Source organism: Stigmatopora argus, chromosome 4 (assembly GCF_051989625.1).
Source record: "Stigmatopora argus isolate UIUO_Sarg chromosome 4, RoL_Sarg_1.0, whole genome shotgun sequence".
Lineage (NCBI taxonomy): Eukaryota > Metazoa > Chordata > Actinopteri > Syngnathiformes > Syngnathidae > Stigmatopora > Stigmatopora argus.
The window spans coordinates 2830185-2850529 of record NC_135390.1 but is presented as its reverse complement, the minus strand read 5'-3'; the positions used below and the strand labels follow the sequence as shown (position 1 = coordinate 2850529).

The 20345-nt window shown below is 40.3% G+C and overlaps 1 protein-coding gene and 2 long non-coding RNA genes across 10 annotated transcripts in view; 1 reads left to right on the top strand and 2 right to left on the bottom strand.

Moving 5' to 3' along the window:
- The first annotated feature begins 1822 nt into the window (after positions 1-1822).
- LOC144072647 (uncharacterized) lies at positions 1823-9136 on the top strand. Its single transcript, XR_013299865.1, has 2 exons — positions 1823-4908; positions 5465-9136. It is a non-coding gene; the product is annotated as an uncharacterized LOC144072647 (long non-coding RNA).
- A 556-nt stretch (positions 9137-9692) lies between these two features.
- Positions 9693-10912, bottom strand: LOC144072648 (uncharacterized). Its single transcript, XR_013299866.1, has 2 exons — positions 10105-10912; positions 9693-10005 (listed from the first exon to the last, which is right to left on the bottom strand). It is a non-coding gene; the product is annotated as an uncharacterized LOC144072648 (long non-coding RNA).
- A 2663-nt stretch (positions 10913-13575) lies between these two features.
- Positions 13576-20345, bottom strand: part of vegfaa (vascular endothelial growth factor Aa) — a 38966-nt gene continuing 32196 nt past the window's right edge. For 3 of the 8 annotated variants that reach the window (XM_077598111.1, XM_077598102.1, XM_077598107.1), the window contains one exon: positions 13576-13933. Coding sequence is in view for 5 of the 8 variants with exons in the window: in XM_077598107.1 (XP_077454233.1) it covers position 13933 (1 nt within the window). In the remaining 3 variants the exon portion in view is untranslated. Of the gene's footprint in view, positions 13934-16726; positions 16857-20251; positions 20330-20345 lie in introns of all 8 variants that reach the window. The other 5 variants (XM_077598110.1, XM_077598105.1, XM_077598103.1 and 2 more) reach the window with 4 other exon arrangements.

The following is a 20345-nucleotide window of genomic DNA, read 5'->3' as shown; positions in this document are numbered from 1 at the left end:
TGTTAACGCAGATGCCTAACTAATAGAGGAACTGAACCGTTTCTTTGCCCGCTTTGAGACTGACAAATCAGACCCAATCTCAACACATTCACCACCACCCTGCAGCAGTACACTGAAGCTTCAGGAAAATGAAGTGAGACAGGTACTGCGGACTGTGAACCACAGGAAGGCTGCTGGCCCTGACGGAGTACCTGGGAAGGTGCTCAAAGCCTGTGCTGACCAGCTGACTGGTGTTTTCACAAAGATTTTCAATTGTTCCCTGCAACAATCCATCATCCCATCCTGGCTGGAATCTGCCACCATTCTCCTTGTCCCTAAAAAGCCAACATGCAGCCATCATGAAGTGCTTTGCAAAGTTGGTCGCCCTCCATATCAGGAATACAATCCCTCCCTCAGTTGACCCTCACCAGTTTGCTTATAGAGCAAACAGATCCACTGAGGATGCTATCGCCATAGCTCTACACACAGCACTGAGGCACCTGGAGCACCATGGGAATTACGTGAGGATGCTTTACATTGACGATAGCTCAGCCTTCAACACTATAATACCGGACATTCTGACTGACAAACTCTCCCACCTTGGACTATCCTCTTCCACCTGCTGCTGGATAAAGAACCTCTTAACCAACCGACCACAAACTGTTAGACTTGGTCCCCACCTCTCTTCCTCCATTACACTGAGCACTGGTCCTCTTCTGTACTCCCTGTATACATACGACTGTACACCAACCCACCAGTCTAACTCCATCATCAAATTTGCCGATGACACCACTGTGGTCGGACTCATCTCAGGAGGGGATGAGTCAGCCTACAGAGATGAGGTCAACAAACTGTCTTCGTGCTGCTCGGTGAACAATCTCACACTGAACACCACGAAAACTACAGAAAGAATCCTGGACTTTCACAAACACAGCATAGATCTGGCCCTACTCCTCATAAATGGAGTACAGACGCTCCCCTACTTACGAACGAGTTAGGTTCCGAGCAATTGTTCATAAGTTGAATTTGTTTGTAAGTTGATTCAGTGCTAGATTTTGTATTATAATTTATGTTTAAGGCCTATATAAGTATATTGAAGGTTGATATAAGTGCATTTGTATGTTTAAGGCTTGTATAAGTAACACACATTGGTTTGTACTGAAAAAAACATTTAATAAAATGGAGAGAATATGTACAGTACTGTATATAGAGAGAGAAATTTATGTATTAGAAACTGGCCGAAAGAAGCGATCTAACGACGATTGCACAGTTTTCTTCTTTTTTTCAGTATAAATGATGCGGTAGCACTGTATGGCATCATTCAATTGATTTGCAAACTTTGTACAACGTTCAATATTTGGGTCCTGCTGCTCGATCTTTCTGTTTATAAATGGTACTGACGGTCGAACGATTCAAGTTGTACATATATGTGCAACGCTCACCACTCTCACGCGCATCAAGCTTCGTTATTATTGCCACTCGTTTCAAATGAAATGGCTTGCCTCTTCCTTGCAACTCCCTCAATAGAAGCCTTTAGCTTTTTACCAACCATATTCAATAATGGATAATGGATGCATGAGATATTTAATGATACAAATGAAAAAGGTTCTTTGCACACTGGAGATACATTCACGCACTTCCGCATTGCAACGATGAAGAAGAAGAAGGTAGATGCTGGGTGAGCTGAGCTCTCACAGCGCCAGGCGTCGGTATTAATCTGTTCCAGCTGCTGCCCTCTGGCAGACGCTATAGGTCCCACAAAGCACGGACAAATAGGCTTAAGGACAGTTTTTTCCCCACATCCATCAGAAATCTAAACTCGCGGTAACATAACACACATTCCCTTCTGCGGTAATATGAAAAGATGTTTGGGTGGTGATCTGCCTCCTACTAGCTGACTGAAGTAAGATAAGTGAAAGACAGTGAGAGGTAAGCGAGAGGTAAGCGACCTGTACCCACAACAGTAGAATGCCAAATTACAAGTCCGTAACTTACACTTATTTAGGTCTTTTGCCGAGTAAACGTAGCTTATGGAGAAGCACCATCAATTTCGTCACACGCAGTTTCTGCGTGTGATGACAAGTAGGCTTTTTGTGTTGTGATAATGACGACAGGGCCTATGTCCGATTATTATTATTATTATTAGCGGCGGAAAGAAGTACTACTCTGAAAAAGGCGCGAAATACAAAATTGGACTTACGAACATTTTTCGACTTAAACGCAATTTGCAGACATGTTCGTATGTACCGTTGTTTGTAAGTTGAATGTTCGTAAGTAGGGGAGCGTCTGTATGTGCAGACAGCGTCCAGTCCTTTAAATTTCTGGGTGTCCACGTCAGAGATAAGCTCTCCTGGTCTACAAACACCACGGCAGGTTTCTCCCGAGAGGCCGCCCGTCGCGGCCTGCAAATCCAACAAAACCATCCAGAGCTGCCACCCAGGAACGTGGCACCCTACGTTTTTCATCCAGCCGGATATATTCACACTTCCCCACACCTCCGGCTACCCCCTGGATAACTAATCCGCATTCCAGTGGCAGCTCTAGCGCTGCTGAGGGTAATCCTCAGGCGCCTGAGGTGACCTAACAACAACAACAACAACACCACGGCAGTAGTGAAGAAGGCCCAGAAACGACTCAATTTCCCCAGGGTACTCAGGAGGAACAACTTGGACACTAAGCTTCTGGTAACCTTCTATAGAGCCGCTGTGGAGAGCATCCTGGCATACTGCATTACAGTGTGGTACGCTGGAAGCACGGCAGCAGACAGAAAGGCCATGCAAAGCTCACGCTTTAACACTGCCCAGAAGATCGTCGGCTGCTCTGTGCTCTCACTGGAAGACATTACCAGCCCTCGTTACCTCAGCAGAGCCAGGAACATTGTCGGGGACCCATACCACCCTAGTCACAACCTGTTCCAGCTGCTGCCCTCTGGCATACGCTACAGGTCTCACAAAGTACGGACAAATAGGCTTAAGTAGTTTTTTTCCCCCACATCCATTAGGATCTAAACTTGCGGTAGCACGACACACAATCCCTTCTGTGTAATAACTTCGGGGTGCGTTAACATGAAAAGACGTTGGGCGGTGATCTGCCTACCACTGGCTGACTGAAGGTAAGTGAAGGAGACAGTGAGAGGTAAGTGATCCGCTCGGGGGAATGATGCGATGTATCCATCACGGCAGAATGCCAACAAGTCTGAAATTATCACTTATTTGGGCCTTTTGCCAGGAAAGCCCACCTTATGGAGAAGCAATACCAATTTCGTCATACGCAGAGATGGGTATGATGACAATTAGGCTTTTTGTCGAGTCAATGATGATGACAAAGCCTATGTCCAATTATTATTATATACATACACATAATATTTGTATTTAATCATTAAATGCTGCTAGGAAGTGGATTTTACCCGTTGAAGGCGCTACGAGAAAATGCACGGACCGCCACTGCTATAGATATATAATAGGTTTATTATTAATACACTTTAATCAAAACAATGAGACATCATTAACATACTCTGGCTACAACTTGCAAGGAAAATCACTCCCGACTCGCCGTCGTCCAGGATGATTCTAAAGAAACTGCATCTTCCTCTGTCAATTTAGTCGGCGCATAATCAAAACATTTGAGGTAATCTGATTCAAACAATTGCATAAGCTAACCGAATAACACCATTAAGGTAAAAAACAACTGCCACATCAATCTCATATTAGATCGGACCAAAACAACTTCGTAAGAATTTGCACGAATAAGCATAATAATTTCTTTATAAGGTAAACAGAGCGACCGTATTTTTAAACAATAATACGAGTGTTTTCGGAATTTGATTCGATTATCGCCATCTGCCGGAATCCAAGTCAAAGCAATTTAAGAGTCCCTCGTAGATCTTCATTGCCAACTCAGATCAACAGTCTCAGCCTGGAACATGGTGTCCTGTTCGGTCAATAGTCCTGAAAACAATTAACTGGCCTTGAAAGCAGCTGTGGGGGGAAAGTGTCCTCGAGCTTACTTGGTCCCAACATAAAGTATAGAATTTATAGCTTCATTACCTATTAAATGCTTAATGAACATATAGTAACATCCCAGAATAAACCCAACAATATATCTATATTTATATAATATATATTTACTATGTTTGTAGTCTCTGCTTGACTACAATGTCCAAGTGGAAAGTCTTATAGCTCAGTTTCCAATACTAAATTACACTTAATTCCCTCATCAAAACAGGAGCAAATAATGTCACTTAAAACTTTTCTGACAGGAAATGATGTTTTCCAGAGTGTGACAAGAAGATCCGTTGTCCAATCATGATCTCTAAATACTTTTTATGGTTCGTTTCCTGAAAAGGGTTACAATTGGATCTTGCCTAGATTGATCTATGTAATGTATCCATAGCGGAAATAGGGAACAATCAGTCTGTTGTGCTAGGCTACAAATAAAGTATCAGAACGAAACATGATTTACTTAAGATTTTTTTTAAAGTAACGATAGTTATGCTTTTGAAGAATAAATGCACACACCATACAAAAATAGTAAGTGAATTTTGAATAACCTACTCCCTCAAAAAGGGAGAAATGTTTGTCAATGTTTAATATGTTAAACTTTTAATGTCTCGGGTTTTTCACTTTTCACTGACAGATTTGAGTTTGACAAATGTATTTGTGCAAGAATAAAATCTAATAAATTCTGTTTAAAATTGACAGGTGTTGAGAAAGAAAGTCTTAATGTAACAAAAATTGATGATACACATGCATAAGGAAACCGGTATTGCACAGATGCTGGTGATTAGAGTGTAGGTGTGTCCCAAAGTTGCTTTGTGAACAGGAGATGTTCGGTCTCTCATGATTACTCAAGAACCAATCTAGAAGTGAACACGTCTGGATAGCTTCTGAGGCTTCTGTACAACAAACATCATGGTGAATAAAAAACTGAGTAAGTACATCTTCATTTATTAAATCTGCAATTTAGACAGAAAAAAATATCAGGTCTATTGAAATGGGGTTATCAAATAAGATGTTTAAACTAGGCACTTCAACGATTCTACTTCAAGCATGTTACTTTTTAAAGAGCTGATGTTAAGTTACTGTGGAATACTTAAGTAATTTGACATCATGTCTACTGTTATTAACTTTGTGTGGAGTCTGCTTTCTGGTTAAACCTGATCAACCAGTCTTTTAAGAGTGGCAGGTATGGCTGTTGAGAAAAATCAGATGAAGATTCTGTTTCCTTCTCTGCCGTTTACGTGATTGAAGACAATAATGGTTTAAGTGGATTTGGATTGCAAGTAGTGGTCATGTGTAGTGGTAATAACAAAGTATTGTCAACAGTCTCCAACACATAACAATTGGGGAGGTCCTTGTTTCATTTATGTTGTTTCTGTATTCACAGGACATATGTCTCCCCACTCACAGTAAACTTAATATGCATTTTCATATTTTATTGTATATTTATATTTTTAATTAAAATCAACTTTTTATTGACCTTTCAGAAGAAGCTGCTATCAGTTTTACACTAGGAACCCTGGCAGGCTTCATAATGGGAGCCATAGAAGAACCCGTTAACAGGACCCTGTCCGAAATGACCACAAAGAGTCAACTGAAACCGCTGATTGATGACATCAGGGCAGTGGGAGCTCTTGGATTAGGGACTCTCATAGGAGCTTCTGCATTGACCATTGCCATGACATCGGTTGTTGCCGGTGTTATCGTGGCTGCAGTGGTTGCTTCGGTGTTCATCACCACAAGAAGTTGTGGGACCACTCGAACAAACTATACAAACTTGTGGATATCTGCAGGACTTGGTGGTGCCTTTGGGACCACACTCAGTGGAGCCACATTAGGGTTTTGTACTGAAATTATTGTTAATATTTATGGCATGGTTGGTCTTCTGTGTGCACTTTCCATTTTCAGCATCCTCAAACCACCTCTGCGCTTTGTATTTAATGTCCTCTGGAAACAAGGAGAAGCCTGTTGTACTCAAGGTGCTATGTCTTGGGACACAGAGAGGGAACAGCTAGGGATTTCAGATTTAGACCAGAGGGAGAGGGTGGCCGTGCAAATAGAAGAGATAATGTTGACAATTAATAATGGGAGGAACATCACTGACACAAGGGACATGAATACATGGGCCACTGAACGGAAGATCAGAGAAGGATTAGAGAGGAAAAAAATGGAGGTTGAAGAGGGACAGATCAAACAACGAACCCTCCAAGACTGGATCACAACTGTGATGGTCAAATATGTGGACTTTTTAGCTTTTTCTGGAATCCCAATGACTGTGGTTGCTGTTGTTACATCACTATTTGGTTTATTCGGGTATGGAGGCCATCATTTTGTGTTCATTTCACTTGTTGCTTTAGTAGCTATCATTGGCTTTTTGATTATTAAACTATTAGATTTTAAATTCTGGATGTTGGTAGGATGCATGGGAATGCTTGCAACATTCCTAATTGCAATGCTCACCATACAAGCTGGAGAGAACATAAAGGTTAGCATGAATCAAAGAGGACAACCGAAGGATGACAGTAATAGCCTCAGCGATCGCATAAGTGAGCATTCCTCTCAAGAAGCTTTGCAAGCAGCAATTATTGCAGCAAAACTTTGCCAGTTTAGCTTAGGAGCGACTATTGGGGGGCCCTTGGTAAGGCATGCAGGTGGAGGGGGAATAGTCATCATAGGAGCTGCAATTGTGGCTTTAGGGTTACTGACTGGGGTAAAAATTTCATCCCCAGTACTTGGAAAAGGTGGGAGAGCTGGTGCACTGCTAGGTGTAGTGGGTACTTCTGGAGTGGCTATGGGTGCAGTGGCAGCCATGGCAGCACAATGTTCCTCATGGCTCCGCTCTACAGGAGCCATAGCAGGGGTAATTATTGGTACATTACTCACGGGTGAATTGCATATTTTCATGATTGCAGTGCAGATTATTGTTGCCTATGTCTTTGCCATGACTAATGCATTTTAAAACATATGCAATTTACCTTCACGACAAATGTATATGGTAAATTTGCAATTCCTGTTTCAAGTTAGTCTGTTGGAAGGAAACACTTCATGCCAACAACACACGAGTGTTGTTCAGAACCCTAAAGTACAAAATACCAAAATTACATTGATTAGAGAAGTTGAACAATCCTGTTTTTAAAGAAAACCTTAGGTCACACCTCCAAACCAATACTAAACTCCTAAATCCCAACACAAAATTTATTGTTGGTCACAGTAAGAAAACTCTCTATGAAGGTAATGAGAAGCAACAAAATAATTGATCACAGTTTGTCAATTTGAATTTTGCATAAACATTGAGAGTTGACCTACCAGAGTCTTGTCAAAGCATTGGGAATTTTCTGTGTTGCAAAAAAGTGATGGAAATAATGTTGGGTTGAGTTTCCTCAAACATACCAAAAAACATGCACTGTAGGCTGATTGAACACTCTGGGGTGCTAGTGTGAATGGTTGTTCAGTTTTCCTCAGCTCATTCATGGATCAGTAGTCTGGCTGAAGAGTTTCCTCCTTCATTGTCCATTTTTTGCAATGTTGATATTGGGCTTTAAAATATTGTCTCTATTCAACTGTTAATGGCCCATACTGTTAAATTTTACCACAGGCACCAATGATTACTTATTGTTACAAAATTGTCATTGTTTTTTGAAAATCTTGCAAAATGGAGTAAGTCTGACTCAGTTTATACTAATCAATGGTGTAGTACTTTTATTTCCAATAACACAGCCTGAGATGGAGAAGTTTCTGTTGCCTCAGAACAACTCAATGGTTTGGCTGCACAATTTAAAGAACATTCAGAACTCTCCCTTGCTTTAAATTAACAGATACTTGCGTATGAGACTGTCATGATTTTATTTCATATTACAGTGGTACCTCGAGATACGAGCTTAATGCCTTCCGGGACTGGGCTCGTATGTCGATTTTCTCGTAACTCAAACGAACGTTTCCCATAGAAATGAACTAAAAACAAATGAGAAAAAACACCAAAAACAGGATATTGGATTGGAAAAACATTTTCATTTGTTCTAAATCGCCATCTATTAACAAAGTAACAAATAACTAATGGTTTAATATTACTAAAATGTGTTTAATAGTACTAAAATTATACGGATTTCGCAAGGGGCGAGAGAGAGACGGACCGAGAGAGAGGGGGAAAGGGGTGGGGCTTTTTGCATGGCAACGCGCTCGTAACATAACATAAACAAATTTAAATGAACTTGGATTATGGTGGACACACATTCAAAAATAAGTTTAATCTAACTTTACACTAAACATAATTCTAATTTTGTTTTGAATTTTGATACCTTCCTTCTCCCGGGTTGGCTCTATTTGCCCCGCCTCCACCTTGACTTTCAGATGCAACCTATCAAGCGTTGTCTGCTTTTGTCTTCCCTTCAAAATATTCCCAAAATTATGCACACAAATGTCCTCACAATAGGATAACGCACGACCACTTGCCAACGAGAAGTAGTCTTGTATTAGCGATCGCTCCGCCAACGGGAGCTAACGCGAAAAAAACACTGAAAAAATGCAACGCTCCGCCCAGTGCTCGTAGATACACGAGGGAGTTGCGACCAGAGAGACATTACACGAGGGAGTTGTGGGGAGAGAGACAGTGCCCATGATGTTCTTATGAGCAGCCTCTCGCATCCGCTGTCTGCTCGTATATCAAAATTTGTCTCGTATGTTGAGGTACCACTCAATTATGTATTTGCTTGCAACGAAGTATAAATGCTTTGCTCCTGACAACCATAGTTAGTCTAAATAACGAGGAACCAGAACGTATTGGAGTACTGAGAACTCCACCTGGGTCCTCTGCCTCTCCTACGGACAATTCCCAAGGTTTCCTGAAGTTTGTCTTTGCTAATAAACTTTATTGCTGGAAGTCTAAACAAAGATGATCCAGAACGCCTTGCAGTGCCATTAATCTGATCTGGGAACTGCACCTGCGTCCACTACAGACTCCACGAGATTTCCAAACCTCCATCTGTTTTGACTTTTGACTATTGACGTCTCACTTGTGTTTCCACCATTACCCTTAGAGTTGAGACGTACATTGTAACTAGGGTCCTTGAATTTAATAAAACAACAGAAAAGACGTGTAAGGTTAGAACGTAGTTGGGAAGATTCCTCAGCGGTTGTTCTCCTTGCAAGTGAAAATTCCAGAAGATTGTCTTTTCCTCTTTATGTGTGCCTGCATTTCGGAATGTCTATTGGTGAACTTGGCATTTTATTGATCCTTCTGAGCTGGGAGTCAATATACCGAAAGGTGAAGACCGTGGCCATGGCATTTAAGACCCTTTTAATGGGCTGGACTTCGGCTCTGCACCTGGGTACCGGAGGTTGACGACTTATCTCAAAGAGGTGAGGCCATCTCTGGTGAGTAAAGCGTTCATATGAATGTCCATTTGTTGAAGTGGCTCCGAATGTGTAAGTTTGCGTCAGGGGACGGCGACCGTCCTGTTCACTAGCAGGTGTATAGACAGTGTATTAGTCTATAAAACTGGTAAAAGGGCATCGGTGTCCTGTACCGGCTGGTACTTAAACTCTGAGTATATGATTTTTACATGTGTTGTGATAGGCTAAGGATAACAAAAGGATGGGGAAATTGCTGCCCTGATCAAATACCTAACTTCAAAATGGGTAGATCCAACAGTCAAGCGGGTATGATGATGACCCAAAACAGTGTCTGGTGTGCAAGGATTTGTTAAGAACCAGTCCACCTTGAGAGTTGAACACCTAAAATTTATGGATGAAGAAATATGAGTTTGCTGACCAACTTAAGATACATAAAACGGCATACCTGCAGGATAAGATTCGTACTAAACGAAGGGGTGTCATATATAAAATGGTGAAAGATGGATATGATACAAATTTTTGGTTGTTAATGGCAGAGAGAAGGCGCGATGGGAATGCAAAGAAAGTTTATCAGAGTGCTAGAGAGAATGTTGATAAGGGCGAAGCGGCTGGGAAAGCAGAGCAGGCTGTTTCACAGAAGGGAAGATGATGAAATGGTCCGGTGGGGGTGAAAGGGCACCTGAAATAGGAAAAAAAACAGAAGAGAAATTATTGGCGAATACAGCGGAGCCACATTTGTACCCATCATTGCCTTCTTTGCCCCCTCCAACATACGTACCTGACCGATTGACCAGGTCAGGAGGCTCTGTGGGAATTGGGTAAAAAACGTGGCGAAAAATGCTTTCTCCCAGGCCTAGTGGGGCACAATCAAGTGATGATTTTGCAGAATAATATCCCATGATTGAAGTTGCCAACCCTAATGAGAGAATTCGTCAGCCGGCCAGAATTTTGGTTCATAGAACTTGGACACAGAAGGGCGTGAAAAAAGCTGTAGATGGCGTCATATCACACAGAGTTGATGTAGCGGAATTTGTCCAACAGATGGAAGACATAAGACAGTCTTATCATCTGAATGGGATAAAAAAAACAGCAAATTTGGATGGCAGCGTAAAAGGGCGATTGGCACACAATTAGGGAGGATTGGGATCCAAAAACCGACCATGGGGCATTAGATCATGACAGCCGAGAGATAAATTTTAGAATGTGTGCCACTATAGAAAGAGCCACAGAGAAATTTTGAACAAGAGCGAATTACACAGCTATTGGTAGAGCTAAGCAAAATGATGGTGAACCCTTTGAAAAATATAGAATCGGGATGTGGGCATGTTTTAAAGCCAACAGCGCCATCCCTGAGGATCACACTGATGGTAGTGTCTATCAAGAGCCGCTGAAAAATGTCCTCCCCACTCATTCAATATACATACACATAAATGTACATGCATGCATACGGTAGGTCTTAACACTCAGCCATTTTTTTGTTAAAGAGCCTGACAGCTGATGGGAGGAAGGATCTGCGGAAGCGCTCCTTCCTGCAATGAGGGTGCCGCAGTCTATTGCTAAAGGAGCTTCGGAGGGACTCCACAGACTCATGCAGGGGGTGGGAGGTGCTGTCCATGATGGACATTATCCTGATCAGCATTCTCCGCTCTCCCACTTCCTCCACAGAGTATATATATATATATATATATATATATATATATATATATATATATATATATATATATATATATATATATATATATATATATATATATATATATACACATACATATATATATATATATATATATATATATATATATATATATAAATATATAAATATATATACATAAATATATATATATATATATATATACAGACACTCCTCAACTTACGAACGCAATTGGTTCCGAGCGATTGTTCATAAGTTGAATTTGTTTGTAAGTTGATTTAGTGCTATATTTTGTATTATTAGAGGGAACAATCGCTCGGAACCTAACTCGTTCGTAAGTAGGGGAGCATCTGTAAATATATATATATATATATATAAATATATATATATATATATATATCAGTGGTGTGCCGTCAGGGCCTTCAAGGCCTTCTCTGCTGGCCTAAGAAATATCTGAATCACAGACTGATGTTAATTATATTTTGTCCATGAATACTTATTAAATAATTCCAAATTGCCTGTTAGCTTCCTTTCATTGCTTTCCCCCCTGGTTGCACTGCTTCCAGATGTGTGTTTTCATATTGAAGCATTTAACCAATCACATTTCAGCCATTATTTGTTGCCAGGGTCAGAAATCTGCCTCAAGGCCTTCACAATCAGTTCTGCAGGCTCTGCTGCATTAAACAAGCGTCGATAAGACTGTTGCTTTAACCAATCAGATTTCGCCATTTTACCCCATTTTAGTGCAATTTTTGCCGTTTTGCGTATGGACGTATCAACGTTCATTGCTGTCTTTTTCCTGGGGAAATGATACTCCGGGCCTGGTTCTGATGTCTGAAAAGCTCCAGTATTTGTATTTAATCAATAAATGCTGTTTTCGGCAGGATTTTACCCCAATTTCGGGCAATGTTTGCTGGTACGCCATTGACGTTCATCGCTGTCTTTTCCCGGGAAAATCACCCCCCTGGCACGGTTGTAATGTCTGAAAAGCTCCAGTATTTGTATTTAATCATTAAATGCTGATAGGGAGTGGATTTTACCCCATTTTTGTGCATTGATTTATTGATTATTTTTCATGTGTCGCAGCTGTAGCTGCAGTAGAGGTTTTATAGCCATAAAATAGTTTTTGAGGGTTTGAGGATTGATTCGTTGAAGGCGCTACGGGAAAATGCACGGACCACCACTGATATATATGCATCAGTAAGAAATTTACCTTTCAATTTGAGTGAATTAAGTCTATCGTTATGACAACCTGCTGCTTTCCAATTACAGAAATTACAATTTTCTTCCCAGAAGTTTAAGATGTTGTGGCAGCCATAATGCTTCTAATGTCAAACTATCTAAATTCTTTCGATTGTTCATATTACTCCAATAGTTGTCACTTTCGAACAAGAAATAAAATGAAAAAAAAATCGAAGTGGAATTTTGTTTTATTTCAAAATCAGGGCTACTCGTGTCTGGCCAGTCAGAGCATGTTTAACTAGGTTTAGATAGCAGCACCCTAGGTAAGATGGCTGCCCCGGGACCTAGGTAAGATGGCTGTGTCCCAAGCGAGTAGTGAGGGGAACGCGAGTTTTTTTCACGTTTTATGCAAGATTCGTACGTTTTTTTCCTTGAATTTCATTCATAGACGTCCAAATAAATTTTGTTTAGCGTTTTATCTGTTTATGCTTTCGCTGTTTTGAAATAAATGACCGTATCGGCCGCATTCTTGCGTCATGACGTCACGGGACCATTGCGTCATGATGTCATCGTTTCTTGGCGTCGTCAACTTACAGTTTCATGCACATCGTGTTTTTATGCGCATAGAAGCCGTATCCTCAATTCAGTTATCATTTTTTGGTCCGACAAAAGCGGCTCATATGCGAATAAATAAAGTAAGAATGTGAATGCTTTGTTTTTAGTTCCTCTGAAAATTAAATATCAAATTACAATGTAATAAAAAAATGCAATTTTGTTGGTTTCACAACTGGCAGTCATCAGCTAATCTAGTCATCATCCTTTGTCATGTATATCTACAGCAATATGCCCTTAACATGGTCTCAGCATGTAAAATGAACATCACATCTAAATAAAGGCATACATAATAAACTGCATTTCAATAAAATCTTTCCCAACTGACTACATTTTGTGATGAAGACAGGACCAGAAAGATAGTGGCTCAATACTTTTAACCCTGAATATAGATTTAACTTTCAAACCAATATCACAAGGTGTTCAAACATGGGAGGAAACCCTGGGTCTTCTCAAATTCTTTTGCAAACCTTTCTTTTGGTTCTTGTGATTGTCACTGAACATCCATCTGGTAAAAAGGTCACATTATTCATCACTACAGCACGTAACTTGTGTCAGCAGTTGTGTCATATTATGTTGTTATATTCTTACATTAACCATTGTCATATCCTACAGTACAGATAACATGTATAATGATGTTACTGAGGAGAACAAGTTCTGAAACACGTCACACAGTTCAAGTGCCACAGGTATCGCCATCCTTGTTTCATAATCCAGTTGACCCCACTGGAGCCTTTTGGCAAGTTCACCTCTTGTTGCCTTAATGGATAAAATTGCAGTCATCAAATTCTCCACAGGGCAATATGTTGTTTGGTTTCATATCCACAGCAACCAGCATCCAGTGCAGTCTTACATAAATTAAATATATTTTCATCCATGAACATACTGCCTCTGTCACATTTCCTTTTCATACGCCGACAGCGCACTCGTTTTAAATAGTAGCAGCAATACACACTGTTGATGTAAGGTACTTATGGACATATTTATGAATTATTAAATATTAATATAGAACAGATATCAACAAGTTGAAAATCCAGAAGATTCTTTCTCGCATTGTCCTTGACGGACCTTGCAAGTAATGCATCCTCAGATTTCGAAGTGCTGTGTCAAAAAGAATTCCTTTATAACAGTGTAGTCTGGACTCATCTCCAGTTTGTCACATCTGTGGAAGAACAGACAAAAATTGTGTTCTGAGACTGATTTTTCAAACAGTACAGGGTCCGCACCGAAGTCAGGCGAGTGAACGTCTACACACCGAGGCGGCTGCATTGAAATAAGTTTACCTTAATTAAATTGCACTATACAGTATTGATTAATGGTACATGAGTGTGAGGCTACAAATGTAAAAACAAACAGCATGGCTATCACTGCATTAAAAAAGGCGCACATCATATAAAACCTGAAACTCTCAGGCAATCTACCAGTAGTGCCATGGAGATCGACCGGTCAATCGCGATCGACGCAATGAGCGCCCCTGCCTTAAATGATCCATTCATTCATTTTCTGAACCGTTTTATCCTCACAATGGTCGCGGGGGTGCTGGAGCCTATCCCAGCTGATTTTCGGGCACAAGGCAGGGGACACTCTGAATTGGTGGCCAGCCCACCGCAGGGCACGAAGAGACAGACAACCCTCCACACTCAAACTTATACCTAGGGGCAATTCAGTGTGTCCAACCAGCCTACCATGCATGTCTTTGGAATATGGGAGGAAACCCTCGCAGGCACGCGGAGAACATACAAACTCCACACAGGTGGACCAACCTGGATTTGAACCCATGACCCCAGTACTGTGAGGCTGACACGCTAATCACTCCCCCACCGGGCTGTCCACACGTTACATCCTTCCTTCAAAATCGTGGAAGCATGTGGTGCATGTAGCATGCTTTTTTGTAAAACACCCTTAAATATTTAATTCACAACTTTTATTGCTTGTGATTGCATTTAGTACTGTTTACGCTTGGGTGATGTCATTTTGGCGACTTATTTATGCGTGTCAAAATGCACAAGAAAAATGGTTCTCTAGCTAGATTTTAAAACAAACATTTATTGCTTATATTCAAGAAAAACTAACATTGGTTATCATGGTTTCCCTTCCCTCATGTGATTAGGTGTGTGTACTTTGTAATCAACCCTTGTCTGTGTTTGTTATTCTTGGTGGATCCTCTGCTTTGTTTACTCCATGCCAAGATACCATGCCATGTTCAATGTTCCTCGTTTCCCCATGTCTTCTGTCAGGTTTGGTTTTGTCATATGATTTCTAAGTCCTTGTTATTTTCTAAAGATTCCTGCCATAAGTATTCAAGTTTTGTAGAGCATTCCACGCACTCGTCCATTGCCTGTTTCCCTGCATTTGGGTCCAACCACGTTCAACGACCGAGCGAGACGTAACACTCCTGATCTGGTGACATCGGAGTATTGTCGAGAAATATACTGTAGCCCATGTTGCTCTGAATGTGCGCCATCAGTAGGTGAATGAGGGCAGCACAAATAACTATCGCCATCAATGGCAGATGTTGAGTTAATACTTAAAAATAGATGAATCCATCTTAATACCGGATTTTCTTTTTACTTGATTCCAATTCAACGAAAAATAGGTGATCAGGTCCGAGCACATCATCTGTTTTGAGACAGTCCTAGTAATGGAAAATATACTCAATGATTGATTTTGAAGAGTCTTGTCCACAAAGTTGTACAGTTGTACCTCTACTTACAAAATTAATTGGTTCCAGAACTTTTTTCGTAACTTGAAAATTTCGTAAGTAGAGCAGTACTTTATATGTAAATTCACTAATTTGTTCCACGGTCCTCACACAACTACCAACTTAACTCTTTAAAATTGGTCAAAGTGTAACAATTTTGTATGAAAGATGTGAGGAAACATTAGCGTTTTATGATTTCTTTGGAATTTAATTTTTCACCTATTTTATTAGTTGCAACCTGTTTGGATTTCACTTGCCCTTCTCCCGTGCTGGTTGACGGACATTTTTGAAGAAGAAAAAAACTATCCAAAGACAATTCACTTAGACGAGATTTAATAATGATTCTATAATGCAACAGACAAATGTCGTCAGTGGGCAATCGATCGCACGGCTTGTGAATATTTTGTGTTTTTTCTACGAAGACAAAGTTTGTGAAATTTCTCCAGAATTTCTTAGATCTTTGCTGTTGCGATGCTCGCTGCTTCCTCCTCGTCTGGCTTCTTGTTTTATTCCCCCGTATTGTTGACCATTAACTCCAGAAAGTTAGTTTTTATGCCCCTTGACCAACTCGGCAATGTCCTCATCACTCAGCACTTCTTTTCATTCGCACTGTTAATTTTTTTGGGAGGCATGATGATAAAAACAGAAGCAGCTGCTTTATCCACACTTGGAATAACTCAACAAAAAAACACCATCAGAACTCCGTGGCGACGAACGACAGTCAAAAGTACATAAGAGAGAATCTTGAAACATGGATAGTGGTTCTTGTGAGACAGCCAATGAGAGCCCAGCAGAGTGTAGCGAGGTTCTAAAGTGAGAATCAAAGCATGCACGACAATGTTTTCAAAATAAAATAACGGATAAGGAAATGTGTTAACTTTTTGGGGGATTTCCTAACTTGGATCTATTTTTGTATCTTGAGGCACTCATTTGCATATAAAAAGCTTTCGTAGCCTGGAAATTTCGTACCTAGAGGCATTCGTAAGAGGTATGACTGTATCTGGTATTGATTTTTTATTTATTTTTAATTAAAATGACATGTCACAAGCCAACCAATGACCACAACAACTATTAATTCCAATTCTAACTGGAATCACAAACAGCTTTCAACAAGAAGACACAATGCAAGGACTGGAGAGAAGAAAACGGCAACATTCATACAACACATCAAAAAGCAGTGAGCATGTGTTTAAGTATGCCAGGAGGAAAAAGCGTAGATTTAAGGCATGTTGTTTATCATAAACGTAAACAAACCTGCAAGTTCTTTCGTTTAATTCACGCTGCCTGGATTTGCGGTCTAATTGTGTGAATTTGCAGGAGCATTAACAGGTGAGGATCCTGCACAAAGAATTGCTTTCATCTCTCTGAACATGGCGCACAGTGGCTGCAAGGGAAGCAAAAAGGAAAGACAAAAGAGATAGAGATCGACACTACAGAGCGAATTTTACACAAAGATCAGAGAGAGACTCATGCAGAACTTCAAATACCTCCTCGTCGCACATCCTGACCTACTCGGTCATGTCATTAATCAAGATTGTTGTGTAAAGAAAATGTATGGACACCCAAGATTTGTGACTCATTTTAAATTCCAGCAGTTAAACCAATCCACCAACTCTGGGATCCTTGTGCACTTTGGCCCCTCTATAACAAGACCTTTGTCTGATCTCCTTCATGAGTGACTCAAGTTCATGCACTCCCCTTGTGTGATGGCTTGATGTCACTCGATAGCAACGCTGGCTTTTTGGCCGCCAGCGAAATGGGATTCATACTATTGTGTCTGTGCTTTTTTGTTTTAATTTTGCAAAGAAAAGGACTACAGGTTGTGGCTCAATTAAGTACTCCTTCAGGTGTGACTTTAAACCACTGTTCAGATGTTAAGATCATAAAATCAAAACATACACTATTAGGAAGAAAGTCATTCCTTTATATAGATATTTTATATTGCTGATGACACTCTAAATTGTTCCTAGAAATGAATGTGTGCATGAATGGCTGTTCATCTCACTGTGCCAACCAATTCAGGGTGTCCTCCGCTTACTTGCCCGTAGTTGGCTGGGATAGGCTCTGGCGCGGTACGGAAAATCAATGAATGAATATTCCTGACGACTAAATAATGTAAAGAGTTAAATGAACTTTCGAAATTTTGTATATACATTTTCCTTAAAATATCGGGCAAATCCAATCCTTTATCCATTGGCAGTCTAACAAAAAATAAAATAAATGAAAAGCCAACAAAAAGTCTTTTTGATCAAGTATCGGTGCAAAATGAGACAGAGACCTAGTCAGTGAAGGCTTTTCCAAAAAGTTGCGCCGAGCAGCCGTGTTAGTGCCAAATTAATAAGGTTAACATGCATCCATTTTGGGCAATTCTAAGATCAAATTAATGTACCACTTGCAAATGAGGAAATAAGATTGAGTAAAATTAAAAATAATCAGCTCTCTGTCGACAGCAACAAGTTTCAAGTAAGCCTCACACTTGTCACTTTATTAAGTGTGACTGACACAACAATCGGGAGAAAAAAAGGGGCAACTCCTTTGCGGAAAAAAATAGCCAGTCACTGTGGACAAATATGAGCATGTAGAAAAGCCACCACTGCTGTCGCTGCACGGTCCCCTGCTTGAAAGAGTCGTGGGTACCATTGTGCTAAAGCTGAAATGCAACTGCTATTCACAAAAGCTTCACATTAGTGTGGCAGACAATAAAACCAACAAGATCCACACAGCCAAAATGCGTCTGCTCTAATGTGCATAGTAAACAGTCACATTCACTCTTCTACTGTAACAGTAGCTAATGGTGTTGTAGTATTATTGGACCTGTTTCTTCCGAAGCAATCAAGGGTTGGGGTGGTTAATCAAATTGAATGCCTTTATTGTCATTATACAAGTACAATAAGATTTAAATCTTCACCATAAAGTGCACACATGAAAAAGCAGTCAAAAAACATTTATATACAAGAATTGAACTGACTAAAGTGGTTAGCAGCCCGTGAGGTAGCTATGGTGTTTTAGTGCAAGTATCAAAGTGCAAGAAAAAGTTTGCAGTGCTAAAGTTTGCAGTGCTAAGAAACGAGTAAAGGTCTGAGAACATTCCTTATTGATATGCATCTGGAAGTGTTATAGCATTTTATGTATTTTACAGTGACAATACTTAATTGATTGAGTCTAGATTAGGTCCTCGGTGAAAAACTCGAGTCTAGTGTGGTGAAGGCTCTTGGGAAGAACCTGTCCCTGAGTGTTTGTTTGGATTGGTATGGTCCGGTTGCGCCTGCTAGCGAGAAGCATGTTGAACAGGTGTAAACCGGGATGTGTAGATTAGATTAGACATTATTCATCCCGTACTTGGGAAATTCACTTTGTTGCAGTAGCAAGAAGGCGATAACAAAGAGACAGGAAAATACATTGTAGACTTAAATAAAATAGATAATGAATGAATACGCGTGTTACACGAAAATTTTAAGTTTCTAAGTATGCAAGTGTGCGTGTGTATGTATGCGTGTGTAATATGTAAGTAAGTACAGTAATCCCTCGAACATCGCAGCTTCAACTTTTGCGGTTTCACTACATCGCAGATTTTTTTCTGGGGGAATTTTTTATTTTCAGTTCATAAAAATGTGAAAATCCACACTGAAACTCGCAAGCGGAAGCCACTCCCCTGTCCTCCGCTTGCTACTAGAACTCAGCACTGAAGTTAAAACATATAAAAATATATATATTTATGCATGTATATATATGCATGCATGCAATCCCTCAATTATCGCGGTTAATTTAGACCAGACATGGCCGCGATAAACGTAAAACCGCGCAGTAGGGTCACCCCCATGTAAGAAAATAAAAATAAAATATATATTTTTTATATGTTTTAACTTCAGTGCTGAGTTCTAGTAGCAAGCGGAGGACAGGGAAGTGGCTTCCGCTTGCGAGTTTCAGTGTGGATTTTCACATTTTTATGAACTGAAAATAAAAAATTCCCCCAGAAAAAAATCTGCGATGTAGTGAAACCGCAAAAGTTGAAGCTGCGATGTTCGAGGGATTACTGTACTTACATATTACACACGCATACATACACACGCACACTTGCATACTTAGAAACTTAAATTTTTCGTGTAACACGCGTATTCATTCATTATCTATTTTATTTAAGTCTGCATGCATGCATGTATGCATGCATGCATGCATGCATGCATGTATGTATGTATGTATGTATGTATGTATGTATGTATGTATGTATGTATGTATGTATGTATGTATGTATGTATGTATGTATGTATGTATGCCAGTTCAATGAAGGGAAGTGCAAAAAGGCGTACAATGACAATCGATATTAAGCACGAAATAATCGAAAAACATGAGTAGTGTACGCGTGACTGAGATGGCTCGCCAATACGTATGGAGCAGGAAGTTCGCCCCGAAAGCTGCAGTGGAAAAAATTAACCTCTTTGGCTTGGTTATTGCATAAGAAGGTTTAAATTTAGTGTACCATAAGATTCAAACTTTTTTTAAAGTGTGTGTATATGAATCCAAGTTAATTTAAGTTAAATTTAAAGTTTATGTTACGTTACGAGCACATCCGTCAAGTTTCTCTCTCTTGCAAGCAGCTGCCGCATCGGCAGAAGTGGGAATATACGCAGTTATCGCGATAACGTATGAGAACTCCCGCGGGACGTAAACCGGCCTGACGCTAACAGCTACTATCTCGATATCGAGTACAAAGTTGCTCCTTCACTGTAATGTGCCACCGGCTACACCATCCGCTATTAATAAAAACGGCTAGTCCCTTACCTTCCCTCCCACTGCTCTCCTCAGCTTCTCTGTCGCCCTCACCAGTTAAAAACCAGCCAGGGTGATGAGGCCAACGTGCTAAACACCGCCCGGG